A 22,447-nucleotide genomic window follows, 5' to 3' on the forward strand; every position below is an offset into this window, starting at 1 on the left:
TTCTTGGCCTTTTTTGGCCTACTCATACCTTTAGCGAGCCACTTTTCCATGGATGTATGATGCAATATACAAAAAAGATTAACTTTCTTCTCCATGGTAACATTTATTCTTTTCTACTCCATTTCCAACCAACACATCTTCGATTAGTCTATAATTGTCCTTTAATGACCATAGCATATTGTTGTCTGAATCCATTGTGGGTAGCCACTCTAAAATATGCACTAATGCCTTTGACATTAGCCAACCATTAGCCATGCTACCTTTAGGCCAAGCTTGTTGTCACACAGATCCCTTTAGGGTTTCATAAAGTGCTCCAAGAAGATTATCCATAACGTATGGATGGGTCTCATAATCTCCACTTCATCTACGAGATGTACAAGGAGGTGAGTTTGTATCACAAGTATACTCATGGGCAAGTACTTCTCAAAGAGACACACCATTTCCACAATTCCTCACCATGTGGATTCAATAGAGAATATCTTGATCTCCTTCTATGAGATCCATTGCATTAAATTCGACAACCTATAAATCACCTCGCATATTTCTGGAGTGAGGCACCCCACGATTGCAATTGGTAGTACAAATTGTCAGAAATGGAGAAGCATTATAAACATCGAGTAGACACTAAATAGCAAAATATTGAGGTTGTAATTAAGGTCAATAAAAAACCTGACATATCTTATGCCAATCATGGATTTTAGCCCTGATTGTTGGTCGTCTTTAGAAAGAGCAAACCTAAGGGAATGCATCATACTTGTTGGGGTGTGAATAGACATGGTAATTTGCTTCACAATGCACTCTTCTTTAGTGGATAGGACCCAATCACTGTGAGATAGTTGCAAGTGACCATCAATGCTCAATCGACTATGACCAAAGCGCCTCCATCTTGCCTACCTCCTTCAAATCCATTCATGTCCTTGCAGTGTGTCTCTTTCCTATGATGTGGTTCCATAATAAGCTGCCCACATTCTTGAAAATATGCATGGGATCTAAAAAAATGGTTGGTCTATAAGTGGATCCAATATGGCAACTTGTAGAAAATTGAGAATTGTTTCATTCCTCTTGGATATCACTCCTTGTGGACCATTTTCAACTAATACTAGGTATTCATTCTGCTGAAGGTCGTCCAAGAAAACCTTCCCTCAGTTCATGAGCCTCCAATAAGAAAGTGACATGTCCTTGATATACCATCTTCTTCATGGTCTATGACTTTTGGAAGTTTAATTATGGCCCACACAATGGGTATGCATGATAACATGAGGTAACCAGACTTCTCACAATAGCCCCATCTAGTCTCAACACAAACTTGAATGAGCTATATTAGATATCACCAATGAGAACGAAAACCCACTTATTTGAGTACTCCTTGAATATCAAAAAAACCATGCATGGTTCACATGGGAATGACTCGTATATTAGCAGACCCTTGACCATCGTGCTTGCTCATGTCTTGCACAATGACCCCTCCTCCTATAAAATCTTAAGATCATCAACTAATGGATGGAGGTAGACATCCATGTTCTTGACTTTGTAGTGCCTAGGAATGAGAAAGATACGGATTAGGTGTTCTTTCTTCATAGAAAGCCATGGCGGATTATTGTAGTTAACAAGGACTATAGGCCACACACTGTGAGAAGTTGAGTGGAGACCAAATTCATTCACCCCATTAGCAAGACCGAGTCGAAGATTCCGTGGCTTTCGTGCAAATTCTTGAAAGGTGGAGTCAATGTGGCTCCATGTGCATGAGTCTATTGATATTTGTTGAACTCTATCGGTGGATCTATTTTACGCATGGCATGTAGTTAAGCTTGCCATTCTCGACGTGCGAAACATGTGACGAATATGTGGTATAAGTGAAAAGTTTTTTAGAATCTTTTGAGACATGGTTTCTCTCCCCCTCATTGTTTCTCTTACTCATTCTCCTCTCTCCCTCCCTTCATATCTTGTTTCTCTCTTACTCTCTCTCTTTGTTACCCTTCCATCCTTTCTCTCTCTCTTTCTCTCCCCTTTCCTTCATAATCACGTTTCTCTCTTGCTCTCTTTCTTTGTTACCTTTCCTCATTTTCTCTCTCTCATTCTCTTTTATTCTTCCTTCCTTCTTTTCTCTCTCTTTCTCTCTCTCTTTCAATGCATCTCATTACAAAATAAGAAAATGAAAAAAAGAAAATACAAAAACAAAGCAAGAAGAGGCAATGTACCTACCTCAAAGGCTTAAGGATGAATTCTTTTTTGCCTCCTCTTCACAACGTCCCTTCTTTTTCTCTTATGTACTTCTCCCTCTTCTTCGCCTATGGTGCCGCGGCGATGACAGGAGTGGTGAGGAGCTCTCCTTCTCTCTCTTTCCCTCTTTACCTCTCTATCTCTCAAGGCGATGATCTCTCTTGCTCTATCTCAAAAATGTTTGTGGAAAATGGCACACTTGGGTTTTCATCCCTTTTTTTTTCTCAGATTGGTGCCACAATTAGCATCGCTATTCGTCTTGCAAATCACCATCATTATCACCCCATTCCTTTGTAGTAATAGAATTGTTACTAAGTTAAAATCTCTCTTTGATTACCTCCGTATTTTTTTAAAGAAATACTACTTGAAAAAGAAATGCTTGTGCTTGCAAATAGTGTATACAAGTTTACTTAATGTACTTAGGAAGTTTGATTAAATTGGATAATACCTTAATGTACCAAATTTATAATAGGATTTTAAAAAAATGCTAGACCTCTCAAGGCTAGTTGCAGATTTCTTTACCAAGGAGAATTGGTTTTTCCACCTTGATGATTTCAAACCGACCCTAATAGCAAGAAGTTGCTCCGTAGGGGGTATTTTTTAGTAGGAGGAGTTGAGGGTGATAGGGGTGTTGTGGCTATAGTAAACTCTTAGACTCCTAAGAACCATCCAAACCCTATGTGACTCAGAATGGACTTCTTGAGGGCCTTGATGCTAGTTAGGGGTAGGAATCTTGGTAAAATAAAGACCTTTAGGTTGTTTTTTCGTATAGGTGAAAGGTGAACTATGACTAAAAGGACTAATTAAATAAGCTAATATTATTTTTCAATATAAATAAGTTAGGTAAGTAGAAAACTAAAACTATCTAATTGAGGGATGTGGGAGGGTGGGATCCTTATAATGAATTTTCCCTAAAGTAGGATGGTCTCTGTAAGTCGAGAGCTTCTTTACATTTTGGATTTGTATAGTATAGGAAACTTGGCCGTATAGAAATAGTTACCACATTGAATATATATTAGATTAGGGGAACAAAGTGAGACTTTGTTCTATGGGTAGAGGGATCAATGTACTTATACTTCCCCTTGTTCTTAGTCTCCTTGAACCAAGTGCAATATAGGTCATCGAAAAATCTAGTATAGGCAGATACTCAAAGACCGATGCTAGGTAATCTGAATAGGTTATCTTAGTTTTCTTAGAACTTGATATTCAAGTCGAGTCATGTGGAAATGGCCACAACCTTCCATTGTGAAGTGGACTCTAAAGAGTTTAGATAGTAAACCTTGTGTTATTCAAAAGAGTACAGAGTGGCATTGCCTAGAAAATCCTATTGATGGTGGACCACTAAATCGTACCGCTAAGGATGTCTTAGAGTGGGCATGCCACAAATACATAGTAGCATCTATCTAACTAGTATTAATTATCAACTAATTTTATTGTACTAGATAGAAACTAAATAGCTAGTAATAGCTACAACTTGTGTAGCTATCCAATAAAAAGTAGCTATTAGTAATAACTACATCTAATACCTAGCTAGATTTTAGATAATTATTGCTACCTAGCTACCTTGTCAAAGACTAGTAGTAGAAGCTAGTAAGTCTCTAACTAGTAACATTAGAAATAACTAGCTAGCTAGTTATGTTTAATAGTCAAATTTATACTATAGTTTATATGCAAAGAGGTACGAAGTAGTTAATACTAGTAGTATCGAGATAGAGTTCTAGGTAACAAAGAAAGTAGCTCAAGGGGTCCACCTTATAAAACATGTAAGATCTCGCGTGAGTTCAAAAAAAGGATATTATATTTAGTAAAATTTATACGATTATATTTACAAAAGAGATCTTAATACCATGTTAAGAAAGGGTATATCTTAATATCCTTTGAGCACACGTTATATAGATGATTTTTTATAGGTGGAGATTTCGGGGAAAATAGCTTAACAAGATGGGTAAAATCATGGTTAAGTGATACCAAAAGTAATGTCATTGACATTACTTTTCTAAGAAAATTTATTCGTAAATAGGCTAGTTAACTCAATACTATAAGTAAAATTTCAATGATATCAATTAATATAAGTAGTTATGACACTTCTAGGCATACGTTTTAGAGCATACGCTATCCTAAGAATATTCTAAAAGTAGTTTGATTAAAATTGCTAAAATAGTAGAAAAACAGTACCACCTAACTATGCTTTTACCCAGATATCTTTGCAAATATGTTGTTAGCTACTAGGAGCTAAAGGTATTTGGGTAACTAGTAATAACTCGTAGGTATCTAAGTAGCTAGCAATAGCTAGCTAGTTAGGAATAGGTTTCTTAGTAACAATTAGCTAGTTAGTATTAAATCTCTAATAGGCATGCAACTTTGTAACTAGCTACTATAAGATAGTTGTAGCTAATTACTTAAAAAGTTACAACAAGATAGCTCCTCTCTATGCTCATAATCACACCACAATGATCTATTAGAGTTTCTTACCAACCATACTCTCATTATAGTCACACATCTAACAATTCCTATTAAAACAAAGCTTCTTTGGTAATTGTACGTTTATCACCCAAGTACAAGGATTTCTTACACTGAACTATACATAACCCTTTCGAACCTCTTCCAAAGCTTTATAACACCTGCACAATAGGTGAAAAAATCTTTTTCTTTCCTAAAGTTGAAAACATAGAGGGAATTAATGCTTCCAAACCTCCCTATCTTCTTTTGGACTTTGTTTTTTTTTTTTGGGAATAACACTCTCCATGATAGGATGTTGAGTTGGTCTTGCATCCAACACCTTCATGTTGTGTTTCTATTATACTCTCAAGAAATCATTGGGAAAATATTTTCCCCACCCTCCTTTATCTTTAGAATAAATTCTCTATTTGGATTGCTAAACCACTTTCTCTTTTGACATTGGCCAACTTTCTCTCCTCTATGAATGGTCTAAAACAATAAAGGATTTTCCCTGATACTTTTACCACAGTGGGCTATAACTCCTCATTTAAGTCTCTCAAAGTCTCAATGGGGGAGAGGGATACGTCCCTTATAACCCTCTACTTCATCTTAACATAAATGCCATTCATCAAAGACTCAACTACAACTACCAATAAAAGGGGTGCCAAAGGGCAGTAGTCTCAATGCACTAATCTTGGTAGCTTGGGCTGGCCCCTACAAAAAAGAGTTGTTAATAGAAACATCATAGGATGCATTAATAGAAAAAGAGTTTACCATTATATGGAAGCCTCAATTTTTGTTTTGATTGAAACATTCCCAGCTAGTAGTGTACCCACTATACTTGATACATATTTATCCAATATTCTTGCAATATTTGCATCATCTTTGTGCACGATTCATACATCATCTTCAATTAAAAGAATACTTTCTTTATTTTTCTTATTTTAAGAGCTTTGAAGTAGAAATGGCTTGGAGCCTCACTTTCAACATCCCACGTAGCTTTTAGTTTCACCTTTGCAGCATCAACTCAATTTTTTGCTTGGCAACAATTATATTCTTAAATTCTTTGAGAAAACCAAAGAAAAAATGGACTGCTAGAATGAATAACAATAGTAGAAACAATGGGACTAGTTGGAATCCTTAAAGGCATACACCAATAGGCCTTTTCCTCGTCAATTTATTTCTCCCATACCCTCTCAAGAAGGAAATTATGTTGCTTCATTTTAGTTATGCCAATATGTGCTTGGGTCTGCAATATAAGAGGAAGTATTAGCCTAATCCTCCTCACAACATTGCAATAAAAGAAATCATATAAAAATGAGACATTACATTTGAAAGGACATATTATCAATGACTCTTGTAATAATGACACATTAAGTTTAAAAGGAAGTGCCAGCCTAGTCCTCTTCACAGAATCCAAGGAAATATTAGCCTAGTCCTCTTCACAACGTCGTAGTAATAGGACTCTCATGAAAATGATACATTAAGACTGAAAGGAGGGGGAACCCCTCTCCATTTAGGATGTAAAATTATATTGCAGAAAAATAAAATAGGCTATTCATCAAACTTGACTAGGATACGTGAGTTTTATAACTCTTAAATTTGAGTCACCATCCTATTAGATATGCTCAATGCCCCACCCTCATAAGGTGCCACTAATGATCGATGGTGCTCAAAGTTGTAAGACCCCCATTATGAGAAGAAGCCATATGTGAGCCTAGATATTGGTTGAGTCTTCGCTTGTATGTCAGATGATGTCTATGTGATCGGATGGCAAAAAGTTGACAGTTGTGGGTTTAATCTTTGGGTTAGATAGAGTAGTTGAGTTGGTAGTAACTCGAGGCACATTGCATCAAGTTGCAAGGTAAGGGAGTTATCAGGGGCCCCTATTTTGAGGTCTGGGGCCATAGAAGTGGCCCTTGGCTAGGTTTCCCAAAAGGGACAAGGGTCCCCTTAGAGGGGTCTACAAGTAGGGCCCACGGTCCGTCAATGGTAAAGGGAATATTCCTTGGTTGACTAGTGGATGCTCATATGGTAGGTTGGTCAGGCCGACCTAACGCCTTCACGCGCTATAACAGCTAAACCTCTTCACAACCATCCATAATCTATCTTTCACCCATTCAGAGTTGTTCCAGCTAGCCCTAAGCTCTTGATCACCTATCTTTTGTCTTGATCAGCATCTAAGCTTCACAATGGAAGCACATAGGTGGACAGAGCCATCTTTGTATTAGTTGTTTGGAGCTAAGAATCTTTTAAATTCTCCTCTTATCTGTTGTGCACTCTCTATCTTCTTCTCAGATTCTATTCGCTATGCTGTCTAATTTTTTACATGTTATCAGAGCCTAGGGGGCTCTAGGGATCGAAGAGTCCACAAGAGGCAAAACCTTCAACATCAAAGAGGAATGATGTTGTCTTTTGAAAGTAGTTTTGGTGCATCAGGAAGTGGTACAGGAGGTGGCACTGCTGTAGCGGCTATTCAAACACTAAGGATTCATCCACCAACCTTCAATGAAGATAAGTTAAATGGTACAAAACTATACCTTGTGGAAGTTCAAAATCACAACTATCCTTGATTCTTATGAGCTTTTGGAGAATTTGCTGGGGACTGATGTAGAACCACAACCTACCTTGCTAACCCATCAAATTCTAGTGTGATAATTCTTTCAAATGTAGATCTTCTATGAGCTTAGAAATGAAGGAATTGAAATGCATTGTGTGCCTTAGTTACAAGCTATTCTAATAGTGTTCTAACTTTGATTCAACATACAACCAAAGTAGTAGAGGCTTGGAATGTACTGAGGAGTCATTGTGAAACACAAAACCAAACAAGGATTCAAAACTTGGAGAATTAACTAGTTGCAGAGAATTTGCTGAAGGAGAGATGACTGAAGTATTCATCACTCGGATTAAGAATGTGCGTGACCAGATGGCAAGCGCTAGGATACAAAAGACTAGTGAGGAGCTAGCTCAGAGATGTCTTTAGATTTGTCCACAAAAGTTCAATGGACTAGTAACTGCCATTAATACTCAAGTGAGACCTCAAGCTTTGACTTTTGAGAAGTTTTGTGCATTACTGATGAAGGAGTTGAGGTTGAAAGCTCGAGATGGAAGCAACAATGGAGATGTTGCGTTCTCTGCCAATGCAAAAGGAAAAGGTGGTTCCTCCACCAAAAATGATGGTGATAAAAAGAAGAAGGGAGGTAAGAAGAAGTTTCAAGGATAGTGCTTCTATTGCAAGAAAAAAGGACATGCAATCGCAGATTGTTGTGTCAAGAGAAGGCATATGAAAAGAATGGTACCCTTAAAAGTAAAGGGAAAGAGATAGCCGATACGACTGAACAAAGTTGGAGTTATTCATGGCGACCATTGAGGAAGTGTACTCCTCACCGCAAGAAGAATCTACCATTGAATCATGGGTGTTCGATAGTGGGGCTTCTCATCACATGACCAACAAGAAATGTCTATATAGTTCTATGTAGTCTCTACAAGAATCCATCACAGTGACAATCGGAAATGATGCAAAATGCCCTGTTGCGGGCACATGTACTATTTCTTTTGTTGCTCCAAATGGTGAAGTAAAAAACTTTCAAATGTGTTGTACGTTCCTAAAATTAGGAGAAATTTGTTATCAATTTTTGCTGCCATAATTGATCTTAGGGGCATGAAGTGAGGTTCAAGAAGATAGGTGCATAAATTCTCAATAGTGTTGGCAATGTTGTTGGCAAAGGAGAAAGAAGGAACAACCTGTATGAGCTAAGTGCTCTTACACCCACCATTGGAGTGGGCACAAGTAAGCTTTGGCATGAAAGGTTTGGACACATTGGATTTGCAGTGTTGAAGGAGATGCGCAAGCAAGGTATGGTTTCTCACATATCTACAATGATTGCATTAAAGGAACCATGTGAAGCTTGTATGATGGGCAAGCAATAGAGAAAGGCATTTCCACAAGAAAGCAAGAATAAAGCACAAGCTCCTCTAGAGTTGGTGCATGTTAACTTGTGCAGTAAGATGCCTACACATGCCTTGGGGGATCTTCTTATTTTATGTTGATTCTGGATGACTACAGTAGGAAGATGTGGGTGTACTTTCTTCGTGATAAGGCTCAAGCTTTTGGTAAGTTTAAAGAATAGCTAAAACTTGTAGAGAATGAAATAGGAAAAAGTGTGAAGAAATTTAGAACATATGGTGGTGGTGAGTTCAACTCAATGGAGTTTGAAGACTTTTGTAAGAGCAAAGGATCAAGCATCAATTGACAATGCCTCACACACCTCAGCAGAATGGTGTTGTGGAATGCAAGAATCACACCATTTTGGAGATGGCAAGATGCATGCTAAAGGGTGGGGGATTGCCTAACCATTTTTGGGCTGAAGCTGCTAATACTGTAGTCTACATTCTAAATCGGAGCTACAAAAAGGCTCTCAATGGAAAAACACCTTATGAGGCATACACTGGTAAGAAACCATATGTCTCACATTTCAGAATTTTTGGATGTGAATGTTATGGACATGTTCTAGATGAGAAGAGAAGCAAGTCAAAACAAAAAAGTAGAAAATGTATCTTCTTGGGTTATAGTGATGAGTAGAAGGCATACAAATTATATGACCAAGAGGTAAAGAAGATCATTGCGAGTCGTGATGTGGTGTTCAAGGAGCAGCCGCAAACAGTGGAGGAGGAGAAGGCAAGTTCTTCCACTTTATCATCAAGTAAAGTAGTCCACTATGAACATGTCTCAACTGTCCTTATGCTTAAGGACGAGGAAGCATCATCTTCAGATGATGAGAAAAAAGTTCACCAACTTGACATCACCCCACTAGAAAAGCCATTACCGCGTTGGGTGAAGTAGCTCTATGACCAAAATAATCCTATGCCTACATCTGTTCAGGAGAAGGCAGACAGATCAAGGAGGTCTTAGAGAATAGAGGAGCAAAGGAGGGCTTCTACTCACATAGTCAATATAGCCTTGATGGCTGAGATTATGAGAGAAGTAAAGGAGCCAACTGGCTTAGAAGAAGCACTTGCAGATCCAGCTTGGAAGGCAGCTATGCAAGCCGAGTATGAAAACATAATGAAGAATCACACTTGGGAGCTAATGGATTGGCTAGCAAAGCGAAAAGTTATTAGCACCAAGTGAATTTGGAAGGTAAAGTACAAGGCTAATGGTACCTTAGAAAAGTACAAAGCTAGACTAGTTGCCCAGGGGTTTTCATAGGTTGAAGGGTTTGATTTTCAAGAGTCATTTTTCCCAACTGCCAGAATGACCACTATTTGCATAGTACTTGCAGTGGGCAGTTTACCAAATGGATGTTAAGTCAACATTATTAAACGGTGACCTTAAGGAGGAGGTGTATGTGGCTCAACCACCAGGGTTTGAGGCCCCCCATTTTGAGAATAAAGTGTGTAAGAAGATGAAGAAAGCATTGTATGGGCTCAAACAATCCCCTAGAGCATGGTACCACAGTCTGATAGATAAGTTATTTTTTAGCTTAAACTTTAAAAGATGTGCCTCAGATGTTAACTTGTATGTTTACACAGACGGTGAAAAGTCTGTAGTGATTGTCTATATGTGGATGACCTTCTTATTATAGGTGACTATGAAGATATGATCAACCAAACTCGAAAGGCTTTGAGTTCTGAGTTTGAAATGACAGACTTGGGCTTGTTGCACTATTGTTTGGGGATTGACGTCTGGCACGAGCTAGGACAGATCTTAATCTCTCAAACGAAGTATGCATGGGAGATCTTGAAGGCATTTGGCATGATTGAGTGCAAGGAGATAGCTACACCTATGGAGGTGAATGCAAAGTTATCTGTTGAGGATACATTAGCACTAGTAGACATTGGGAGGTACAAGAGGTTGGTTGGCAAACTCTACTTGTGCAATACCAAACCAAATATAAGTTTTGCTATTGGTGTTTTATGCAAGTTCTCAAACAAACCTCATGAGAGTCATTGGAAAGCTGGCCCATCATGCGGGTGCTCAAATCCTTGAAGGAAACTCTTGACTATGGTATCACATATAATTCCAAAACTTCTCTTGTGGAAAATTGTGACTTAGATTGGGTAGGAGATAGTGATTCTAGGAAGTTAGTTTCTGGTTATTGTTTCTCTTTGGGTTTAGGAATTTTCTCTTAGATTAGTAAGAAGCAGCCAACAGTGGCATTGTGTTCTACCGAAGTAGAGTACAAAGCAACTTGTTTTGCTACACGTCAAGTAGTATGGTTGAGAAGGATCTTATGGCATATGGGAGTGTAGGATGAAGAATCAACTATGCTTAGATGTGACAAGCAGAGTTGCATTTCCATTGCCAAAAATCTAGTGTTTCATAATCACACCAAACATATAGAGATCCAGTATCACTATGTGCATGATTTGATCGAGGATGGGATAGTGGAACTAGTCTATTGTCCAACAGAGGAGAATGGAGTAGATATCTTCACCAAAGCACTTATGAAGGATTTGCTTCAAGTTCATCTTTAGAGACTCAACATTGGGCCGAGGAGATAGCTCACCTGCAGGTGGACATTGAGGGGGGTGTTAGATATGCTCAATGCCCCATCCTCATAAGATGCTACCAATGATCCATGGTGCTCAAAGTTGTAAGACCCCCATTCTGAGAAGAAGCCATATGTGAGCCCGGAAATTGGTTGAGTCCCGAATTGTATGTTAGATGAGGTCTATATGATCGGATGGCAAAAAGGTGACCATGCTGGGTCTAATCTTTGGGTTAGATTGAGTAGTTAAGCTAGTAGCAACTCGAGGCACATTGCATCGAGTTGCGGGTAAGGGAGTTATCAATGGCCCCTATTTTGGGGTACAGATTGTAGCCCCTAGCTGGGGGGTCCTTAAGGGGCCAACGGCCCCCCTAGCAGGAGTTCGGGGGCAACACTCTCGGCTCAACGGTAAAGGAAATATTCCTTGGAATATTCCCTGGCGGCGGCTGACTAGTGGAGGCTCATATGGTGGGTCGGTCAGCTAACCGCCTTCGCGGGCTATAAAAACTAAACCCCTTCATAGCCATCCATCATCTATCATTCACCTAGTCAGAGTTATTCTAGCTAGCCTTAAACTCTTCACCTATCTTCTATCTAGATCGTTATCTAAGCTTCACAGTGGAAGCGCATGGGTGGATAGATCCATCTTTGTATTAGTTGTTTAGAGCTAAAGAAATTTTTTAAATTATCCTCTTATCCATTGCATACTCTCTATCTCTTTCTCAGATTTTGTTCCTCGTGCCGTGTAAATTTTTACACATCCTTCATCATCAGTATATATTCTATCAAGCCTTGTGACTCTTTAGGTTTGTCATCAATGTTTATTGTGTGAAGTAAAGGACAAGCCAACATAGATTTCCTCTCCTCCTTAATGATCATTTCATAGCCATGAGAGTGATTACATATGCAATAAGCATGTGAGAGGAGACCACTTGCCATGACCATAAAGTTGCCCTTTTGATATAGACACGTTTGAGGTATAGGTAGAAACCACTTTGATCTCCCGTCCATCAAAGTTAACCTTAATTCAAATTGCAAAACCATGACCATCATGACATGCCAAGGATGCCTTAAGCTCTAACCCAACAAAAATGATGGTGCCTCCATACCCCCTATACCTTGTTTCTATGAAAGCATCATCACCAAATGGTAATATCTAGTTATTAGTAGCATCTTTGCTAATCTTCACCTATTGTTAAGAAACTAGGTAATTTTTGTATCTTTTCACCAAAACAATGTTTTCCTCTTCTCACTATAATTCACTCTCACATTCCATGAGAGCATCTTAATTTATGTAGTCACCCTACTCACCATTAAGATCAAGAAAGACATACTTTTCCCTTCTAAGCAAGACAAAATGGTACACTCTAGTAGAGGTTTCTTTGTAAACACTATGGTAGAGAATTTTGAAATCTCGTAAGTTTCACTTTTAAATGATGAGTGAAAAGTTAATCATGTAGCTGAATCTTAATTGCTCATTTGAAAGTGAGACTTAGGAGAATTGCTAATATAGAAGCTAGGGAACATTCCACCTTTAAGTGAGGGGATAATATTTGATGATGTAGAAAAATATTAAGTGTATTGGGAATTTCCAAAATATATGAAAATTCTTTAATTCTCTAATATAGTGTTCACAATATTTTTGAGAGATTGCTTGGCATTACTAATGTTTTTTCCTACAAACTTTTATTTTTATTTAGGTTTGTTATTCTGTTTTTCTACAAATCTCTTTCCTTGATTCTCATTCCACTTCTAGTCCTCTTAGTATTGCTATTGAATGACTTACTTCGCTTAAATGAAGATGATGCATCTACATTGGGCATTCCTTTAGAAGCATTTTTCTTGTCTTTAAGAATCCGCTCTTGCAGACCATTGAGGATCCTTCAACCAATGCATTCTACATATCAAGAGCCTCATTTCCTTGATATGAAATCAAGTCATGTATCAATTTCTATGCCTCAGCATCTTCATTCTTATCCTTGCATGGACACACCTTGAAAGAAATGGCATGATGACTTGCCAATATAGAATGCACTAGGGAAGGATGAAAACATGACCTTAGTGACAATCTCTAGATTGCTTCCATTGAATAAATTGAGAAGCTCAAGGATTTCCTTGCACCTCACCATGAGGTTCTAGGAATGTTTTTGTCATTGCATTGCTCTAAGACACTCTCTAAAATATATAATGCTCTCTTAGCAATTCAATTAGAGACCCAACCTCACCTCCCAACCAATTAAGCAAAGAAGAAAACACAATCTAAATCGAATATTCATATATCAACAAGCTTATTAGAATCACAATTAGAGACCATGGCACAATGTTCATTAAGTTACCATGAAACTCGATAACACTCCCAAGAACATAATCACGTTTTGTAGCTTGCTTCATTTCCTAGAATGACAAAGAGAGACCCTTTTTCTTTGTGTGTGTATGGATGTGTGTGTAAAAGCAAGATCGTCCTTATTTGAGAGGTAGCAAAGAACCACCTTGCAAATTCATATTCTCTAGGTATTTTGCCCATAAAGTAGAAATGAACTCTAGTAGTGAAATAGTGAGCATATTTACTTTTGAGTTTCACCAAAGAAAACATATAGGCTCTTCTAGCACCTTTCAAGTTCAACCCAACTCATTCTTGTCTTCTCTAATTGTGAAGATGCAAGTTCTCACAATTTTCTTATCCACTCCTTGCACCATGCTTTGCTACCTTGAACAATTGTAGCATAATTGATCTCCATCCCAATGTGATCACCTAGTATCTATGTGTTTCTCGCTTCTCTCACCTCTTTGCTTCTTATAGAGAGTTTGCTTGTGTCTTCTACATGGCATTTGCTCATTTGGAGAGGTTGCATGCAAGCTTCACAAGAAGGCAGTAACTTATCAATGGCTATGTTAACTACCCTTAATAATGACTTTTTTGCTTTAGTATACCATCCTTGTAGCAAAACCACAATTGTGGGTATTTGTACAATGTGTTAGAAGTCCAATTTTTGTTTAATCATACATTATCCAATGAAGTTCCTTTTAGAAATTTGTACTTAACATGAGACAAGAGTTGGAAGAAAAAAATAATATAAATTTCAATTCAAAATTTCTATTCTTTGAGGGATCTCATTGAGGATGTTTTAGGCAAAGGCTGTAATGTAATTTGAAAATTTCCTTTATAACTTTCTCAAGGAATCTCTAAACACTAGAAATTCTTAAGATGCTTTGGTAAGTATGTAAACATGATCCATATAGGTATTATGTATATTGAGGAAAAGCTTTCATCTTTTTGAAGCACTTGAAGTTAGGAATATAGAGAAAAAATTACCTCTTTTGTGGCTCTATTTAATGCCATTTTCTCAAAGCAATAAAATGCATGAAGGCAGATCATTGAAATTTTCTGAGATGGATATTTGTATAAACTTGATCAACCTCATACTTTCATACAATGCATAAGAAAGCTATTCTCAAATTAGTAAGATTGTGCCGATTCTTGTTTTAGCCGCCTATGTGGTCTTTGTGGTTTTTAGACAAGACTAGCGTTAATGATGATGTGTCAATGGCACCAGTGTGGTGCGATTCACACCGAAAAGCTCGATGTCTCAACCTTTTGGCTCCTAGACCTTATGATTTAAGTTTTTGGTCACGAGCTTTAGTTTCACTTTAGAAATGTATGTCCATAATCTTAATGCCCTAGTTTGAATTCATTGCTATACTCATAAGCTAAATTTGACATCAGATTACCTAGTATGGGGTCGCAACCTAGTGGTTTGAATGTGGGTTGGGTATTGTGGATGCGGAGAAACCCTAGGTTCCACATACCGAAAGGGCAAATCAATTCGCATCACACTTCTTCTTGCAGGTCAATGATGGGCGTTTTAGTCTCCCTCTGCACGCTGGTTCTTGTAGAGGCAATGTTTCGGACACTTGGTGTTGGGTTTGCATTACCTTCCCCTTATGGCTGGACTGTGTGCCTCGTGTTCGGCATCCAGTGCGTGACCATAATGCTTTGCTGGGTGGCGTGTTTGATAAGGTGGTGGCGCCCTATCATTTATGGAGAGCAGAGAACCATAGCCCTGGAGGACTGTTGGAAGGTGGAAGCTTACTGGGAGTCGGAGCTGCGGCAGACGAAGCGCGTGGCCACTCACAAGATCGGCCACGTGCAGATCCGACTCAGCTGGATATGGTACGTCCTCACCACTGCGGCCCTGAAGGCTCTGCTATGTCTGCAGCGGGCTGCCGTCTGTATGTGCAAGATGGCGTGTGCGCTCTCTCAGCAGTGCCGGACGTGCGCCAACGGCAAATCCGAAGACCAGCTGCGCCTGGCCGGTTATAAGGATGATTATGTGTTGAGCAAGGTGGTGTGCTTGGCGGAGCACGAGGATCCGAAAGGTATATTCCTGAGCAACGTACATGGGATGGAGATGGTGTTTCGGGAGGTGAAGGAGGGGCAGAGCGGGAAGAAAGGCAACATGGCGCTGGTGAATCTGCTGACAAAGTATACGTCGAGCGAGAGCTTGAAAAGGCTGCTGCACACGAGTGAGCAGGAGGAGCTGAGGACGGAGAAGACGAGCCTGGCGGCGGCGTCGCTGCTGACGATACTGAAAGCGCTGGAGTACACCCTGAAGGAGTGCGGCAAGGACGGGCATCGAGAGGAGGCGGTGGAGGCCTTCAAGGCCTACTACAAAGCGCGCCGCTGGGCGAAGATGGTGGAGGATGCGGAGAGCCGAGGCGCCAGACAGCGACGCGTGGCGGCGTTCTATGTGCTGGCGGAGCTGAAGCTGTCGGGCCGCTGGCTCGGGGTCCAGCTCCGCCGCCCGTATCTCCTGAGGGAGCTCGACAAGGAGGCGGCCCCCCTGCCGATGGAGGCCCATGCGCGCGCCGCCGAGACCCTGGATCTCCTCTGCGAGCTCGGTAAGAAGAAGGCCGCCGACCGCTTCGTCGGCAACAGCCTCCACCACGTTTGCTCCGACATCCGGGGTTCACTGAACCACGACCCTGCCCACCTCCTCGACTCCCTTCTCGCCTCCATCCTCCGCCGCCTCGCTGACATCATTGCCGCCTGCATGACCAACCTCCCCGCCGTCGTCTACGACCGCAGCGAACGGCACGCCTGCGGTCATGACCCCCGCCGCTGCTTTAAAATGCTGAAGGAGGTCCACCGCGCCGTCCACGTCCGCGCCAGGCTTCCCTCGCCTTCCAACTCCTCCCATACTGACAGTCGAGCCATCGCCAAGGGCAAGCGGCATGTATATTATTAATTTTTGCCGCACAAGAATTGCACGAACAAGGGGGACTGTAATTTCTGTCGAGTTTTTCATCTCGCAAATCAAATTATAAGCAAGACAGACTCTGTGTGTACAAATTTTCACTAAATATTTACCTGCGATACTAATTTCAGGTTCTAGCTGTGGTCTTTTCATGGGCAATATTATTATTATTATTAGGTACCACGATTTTTGTTATCTTCCTCTAACAACGAAGGATCATCCACAATTGGAGTTATTGGTGGGATTCCTTTTAAAGGTTTTAGCAAACTAATATGGAATAAATTATGCATCTACCAATGACGAGAAAATGCATTAAGATTTATAGTGTCTTGTCTACAATAGAAAATGGTGGATAATCTCTTGGACATGGATTTATTTTTGGATGTTTTTCAATGTTTAGCCTCCTCTTTTCAATATGTAGTCCTACTAAATCATCTAAAAAGTTGTGTGGGATTGCTATACTTTAACAATTATGTCCTAAATTTGGGTTAGAGTAAATAAGTAGAGATACCTAATGAGGGTATCCATTATGATACTAAGGCTTAGTAGCTAACAAGCATAGGGTCATCAAGTCAACCTAATGGATGTCTTCTAAAATTTTTGTAGCCAAGTTAGTGTAGAGTTTCAAACCTCAACATATTGGAAGGAGGGTTTCATAGCATAGACGATTCAAGTAACGGAAGTTTCAAAGTTTGAGACATCACCATTTGCACAATCCACAAATACCAACAAATATATTATGAATGACAATAGTGATGTACTAAGAGATATCATGCTTTGGAAAGGAAGACCTAGTTAAGTTGAAAAAACTCGTACACTTAAGTCTACACTTTGCAAGATTGACTTGTATCAGTAATTTAGTGTGATTCACTTTGGACTAAGGGAATACAAAGATTTATTGCTATAATAATTATTCTATCTATTTAGTTGTGCTTAACTTTAACTTTTTTCTACAAGTCTTAATGATGCAATTAAGTCTCTTAGTGTTAATTTTATTGAGAATGTTAGCGTTGTCGTGATGCTATGTGGATACAGTGTGGAAAAGCATGGAATGCATCATCATCCCACTTTCTTATTAATCAAGAGAGTCAATGTGATCTGAGTCATTAGTACTAGTATGAGTTGTATGGATTATCCAAAAATACTAGATTTTTGGATAGTTTTAGCATATTTTTTATATTATTTATTGTAAAATTTTGAAAAAGTTAGGAAAATATTCTAGATTAGGATGGCATGCAAAAAGCAAGTTACTTTTTCAGCCAATTATGGGATTTTCATAAGAAGGATAGATTGACAAAATCGTGCGCTTCGCAATTGCTATAAACAGGCTGAGAACTGCATTTTGAATTGAAAGAAGGAGTGATCTGGGAGATTTGTGATCAAGTATCCTGAGGTTTTACCTCCCTTTCAGAGTCAATGGAGCCATCAGATTTGGGTTCCGAGCAGCAGAGAATGAGCTATAATTTTGATGCACATTTTGTTCTACAAAGAAGCTCCAGGAGATCTAATGCCTGGAGATTGCTTTTGAGTAGTGCAAAGATTCCAGGTTCTTTCAATACATATTGATTCAGATGATTGTGCTTTGTCTTTGTCGTGTTTGCCACTTGTGAATTCTCTTTCTTCTCTTCCATCTCCTATCTCTACTTCCTTCTATCTCTGATCCTCGGTGGATTCAACCTTTCGACAAAAATTCCTCCGACATTGATGAATCCGACGTGAAAGGTCACTAGAAGAAGGAAAGATAAGATGGGAGAACCTTTGAACACAATCTCCAGTGATGTTTTGCAACAGTTGGTGCAAAATATGAATATGCTTATGCAGGTACAGCAACAACAATAAGTGATGCAAGCTTTTACTCAAACAGAAAGTGTTGTGATAAATGCTTTGCAAGTAGTTGTTCAATGGCAGGAATGTATCTACATATGTACATACCTATGCTCAGAAGATGGAATTCTTTGGGGTAGCTCGATTTGCATGAAACTAGTATTTTGTACGTGTTATTGTTCATGAAGGAAAAGCACAAATTATGAATTATACTTGTAGGACGCTGACTGGGTAGCCTTCAAGAAGACACTCAAGGAAGAATTTTACATTGAAGATACTAGTTTGATTACACACAAGACTTTTCAGGAGTGGGTTTTACAACCCAATAAGGGTCTTGTGGCTACAGAATTGTTAAGAGAATTTGAAAGTCGATTTGAGCAATTGGATCTTGTAGAACAACAAGCTCTTGCAAGCCAGAAAATTGAATTGTTTCTATAGGCAGCTGATCCTGAGCTTCAAGAGAAGCTTGATGATTTGCTGGAGGATCAAACTACAGAGACAAGTTTGAAAACAGAGTGGAGACATGTCAAGAAAGCTATTATTGCACTTGTGAAGAAGCATAGAAGAAGAGAAAGATTACATGTCTGTAGCTTTCCCACTATTATGGGCAAGACAATTGATGTATCCAGAAAGTTACCTACTTCTGTGCCTAACCCTATGGCTGTACCTGCTATTGTTCCCTCTGTTTAGGGAAGATGTCTTAGATGCATTGGTCAAATGCATGCAAGATCTTCAATCGAAGGTTGCAAATTTGGATGAAAAAGGACAAGAGGAAAGGGGACGGGCAACAGCCACTAAGCCAGGTAAAAGATGTATGTGGTGTGACAGTTTGCAGCATGAGAGAAAGGATTGTGTTGCCTATCAGGAGGCCTTGGCATGACAGCTCATCTTTTGGAAAGATGGCAAGATCCATGCACAAGAAACAGGATTGCCTCTTGCTTTAAATTTCAGAAAGGGAGGTATGCAGTGTCAAGATTGTGGGAGAGAAGGAAGGAGTCTCACTTGTAGCTTTCTTGCTTGCACAATGGGGGAAGACACACAAGGGTGGAGGCTGAAAACAGTTTTCCTCTTCTTAGTTGTGTAAGCCAAAAGAACTCCCTTACAAAGAAATAGAAGAACCCTATATGGGTCTCATAACCAAACTCAACTAACTAAGGTGGCATACTAACTGAGCCACGAACTAGAGTAGATAAGGATAGCTATCATGTAGCTATTATTCATCGGCGGTGTACCAACCACGTCTGCAACTGACAAGTCGGTGACATAAGTACTCAACGATCACCCTGGCGTATCACGAGTGGAGCTCGATATCTCAACACTCCCCCTCGAGCTCAATCCCAATTCCTGCACACCAAGTAGGTCTCTGAACTTGCGCAGCTTCTCTACGCCCAATGCCTTCGTGAATATATCAGCTACCTGATCCTCTGTGCTGACATAAACTAGATCAATAAGACCTAGTAAAACCCTCTCCCGCACATAGTGATAATGCACCTCAATGTGCTTTGTTCTAGCATGATAGACTGGGTTATTTGCCAAATGTATACTGCTCATGTTGTCACAATAAATGATAACCGGCCCATCTGTAGGCTGATGCATATCATAAAGTAGCTTATGCAACCAAGCTACCTCACATGCAGCCATTGCTGCACCCCTGTACTCGGCCTCTGTGCTCGACAAGGCAACTGTAGGCTGTTTCTTGCTGCTCCAAGTGACTGCAGCACTCCCAAAAGAGAACACATATCCACTGGTAGATCATCTATCAGAAATGCTACCAGCCCAATCAGCATCAGTGTATCCATGCAACTGTATCTGAACCCCAGTCTCATAAAATAGTCCATACTGCAATGTGGACTTCACATACCTGAGTATGCGTCTAGCCGCATCCAAATGCGATTTCCTTGGAGCCTGCATAAACTGACTTACCAATCCAACAGCATAGCTCAAATTTGGCCTGGTAATAGTCATATAAATCAAACTTCCTACTATGCGTCTGTACATAGTAGGGTCTTCCAGAAGCTCACCTGCATCTGCGCTCAGCTTCACATTCTGCTCCAAAGGAACTGAAATAGGCTTACAGCATGTCATCCCATATTTGGACAGCATGTCCAATCCATACTGCCTCTGCAAGAGCTGTATCCCACTTGGTGATCTAATCACCTCAATGCCCAAGAAATAAGGCAGCTCTCCCAAATCCTTCATCTCAAACTTCTGCTTCAATAGCATTTTCACATGAAGGATATCTTCATCACTATCACCTGTCATAATCAAATCATCAACATAAATGACAAGTAGCATAATACCTTTCTCTGTTTTTCTCACATAAAGTGAGAAATCTGCCTTGGAAATCTGAAAGCCAATAGTGACAAGATACTGTCATATCTTGTCAGACCATGCTCTAGGTGCTTGCTTCAAGCCATACAAGGCTTTCTTCAACTTGCAAACAAACTCAGGATGAACATCATGCACATAACCTGGTGGCTGCTCCATATAGACCTCTTCTTGCAAGTCACCATGCAAGAAGGCATTCTTTACATCCATTTGATGTAAAGACCATTCCTTTGATGCAGCCATAGCAATGACTGCTCTTACGGTTGCCATCCTTGCAACCGGACTGAATGTTTCTTCATAGTCAATGCCATATGTTTATGCATACCCCTTGACTACTAGTCTTGCCTTGTATCTGTTCACAGAACCATTTGCATTGTGCTTCACTTTATAAACCCACTTATAGCCAATTGCATTATTACCTTTAGGCAAAGGTACCAATTCCCATGTAGCATTTGCTTCCAAGGCATCCATTTCTTCATCCATGGCTTTCTCCCATTTTTTTTCCCCCATGGCTTGCTCAAAAGAAGTGGGTTCTGGTTCATGTATCAGTTTGACCATATATGCATAGTGAATGGCTGTAAATCCATCATATTTCAGCCTATCCACAGGATACCTAGCTCTCGTAGACCTGCGCAAAGTAGGTTCACTCCCAGGTGCTCTCAAAACATCCCTGGTTTTCCTTACTCCAGGTGTAACAATAGAAAGAATGCCCAACTCATCATCAATGCTCTGTTCTGAGCCACTGGATTCACCATCCACATAAGAGTGACCTGCATTCACATCAAACATGGGTTGATCAACCTTCTCTTTTCCTTTTCGTGATACCTGCATACCACTATCTGCATTGCTTTGAGAAGATTCTCCTGATCTCAATCTACCTGTCCATGGTGAAGAATGTGAACCACTACTAGAGGATGCTCCAGGTCCACTAATATTTTGTGACTGCTGCTGTGAATTCTGTGCAGCATTACTATTTTGTGCATCTACATCATCAATCACATTTACTGGTTTATACCAGCTACTCATCTCATCAAAAACAACATCTCTGCTCACTGTAAACTTACGAGTAGAAGGGTTATAACATCTATACCCTTTTTGCTGCAGAGAGTAACCAATAAAGATGCACTTCTCAACTTTTGGATCCAACTTGGATCTCAACTCATCTGGCACATGTACATAGGCAATGCAACCAAAAATTTTCAAGTGAGAAATATCTGGTTTCCTACCAGTATACCTCTCCTCTGGAGTCACCCCATGTATTGCTGCAGTGGGAGTCTTGTTCATTATATAGACTGCTGTAGCAACTGCTTCAGCCCAATAAAAATTTGGCAGGTCTTTTTCATTGAGCATGGCACGAGATACCTCTCCAATATGCCTGTTTTTCCTTTCTGCAATTCCATTTTGTTGTGGGGTATGACTACATGAATATTGCTGCTTTATGCCATGCTCCTGCAGGAACCTTGCAAACTCATTTGAGAGGTACTCTTCCCCTCCATCTGACCTTAGGCATTTTATTTGCAGGCTTGTTTCTTTTTCAACCATAGCTTTAAGAGTTTTGAAATGCCCAAAAACTTCACTTTTCTTTTTCATAAAATACACCCAAACTTTTCTGCTATAGTCATCAATAAAACTGACAAAATAATGACATCCTCCAAGAGATGCAGCTTTAGTAGTCCACACATCAGAGTGGATTAATTCCAATGGCTTCTTACTCTCTTGAACATGTCTAGGAAATGGTTTCCTTGCCTGTTTTCCAAACTAACAGGCTTCACATACCTTATGCATTTCTGCAACCTTGAATTTAGGCAATCCTGCAACAATGTTTTGGGCCTGCATTGATTTAAGTCGCTGTACATTAACATGACCAATGCGTTTATGCCAGATATCAAT

General features: G+C 39.8%; 1 protein-coding gene across 3 annotated transcripts in view; it reads left to right on the forward strand.

Moving 5' to 3' along the window:
* LOC148009926 (uncharacterized) overlaps positions 1–16,550 on the forward strand; it is a 35,917-nt gene extending 19,367 nt beyond the window's left edge. The window contains exon 3 of one of the 3 annotated variants that reach the window (XM_087673399.1): positions 14,875–16,550. In XM_087673399.1, coding sequence (XP_087529525.1) covers positions 14,875–16,396 — 1,522 coding nt within the window. In that variant the 3' untranslated portion in view covers positions 16,397–16,550. The remainder of the gene's footprint in view (positions 1–14,874) is intronic. The other 2 variants (XM_087673400.1, XM_087673401.1) reach the window with 2 other exon arrangements.
* Positions 16,551–22,447: the final 5,897 nt, after the last annotated feature.

This window comes from Lygodium microphyllum, chromosome 30 (genome assembly GCF_053477565.2).
Source record: "Lygodium microphyllum isolate KBCC chromosome 30, Lygodium_microphyllum_v1.1.10, whole genome shotgun sequence".
NCBI lineage: Eukaryota > Viridiplantae > Streptophyta > Polypodiopsida > Schizaeales > Lygodiaceae > Lygodium > Lygodium microphyllum.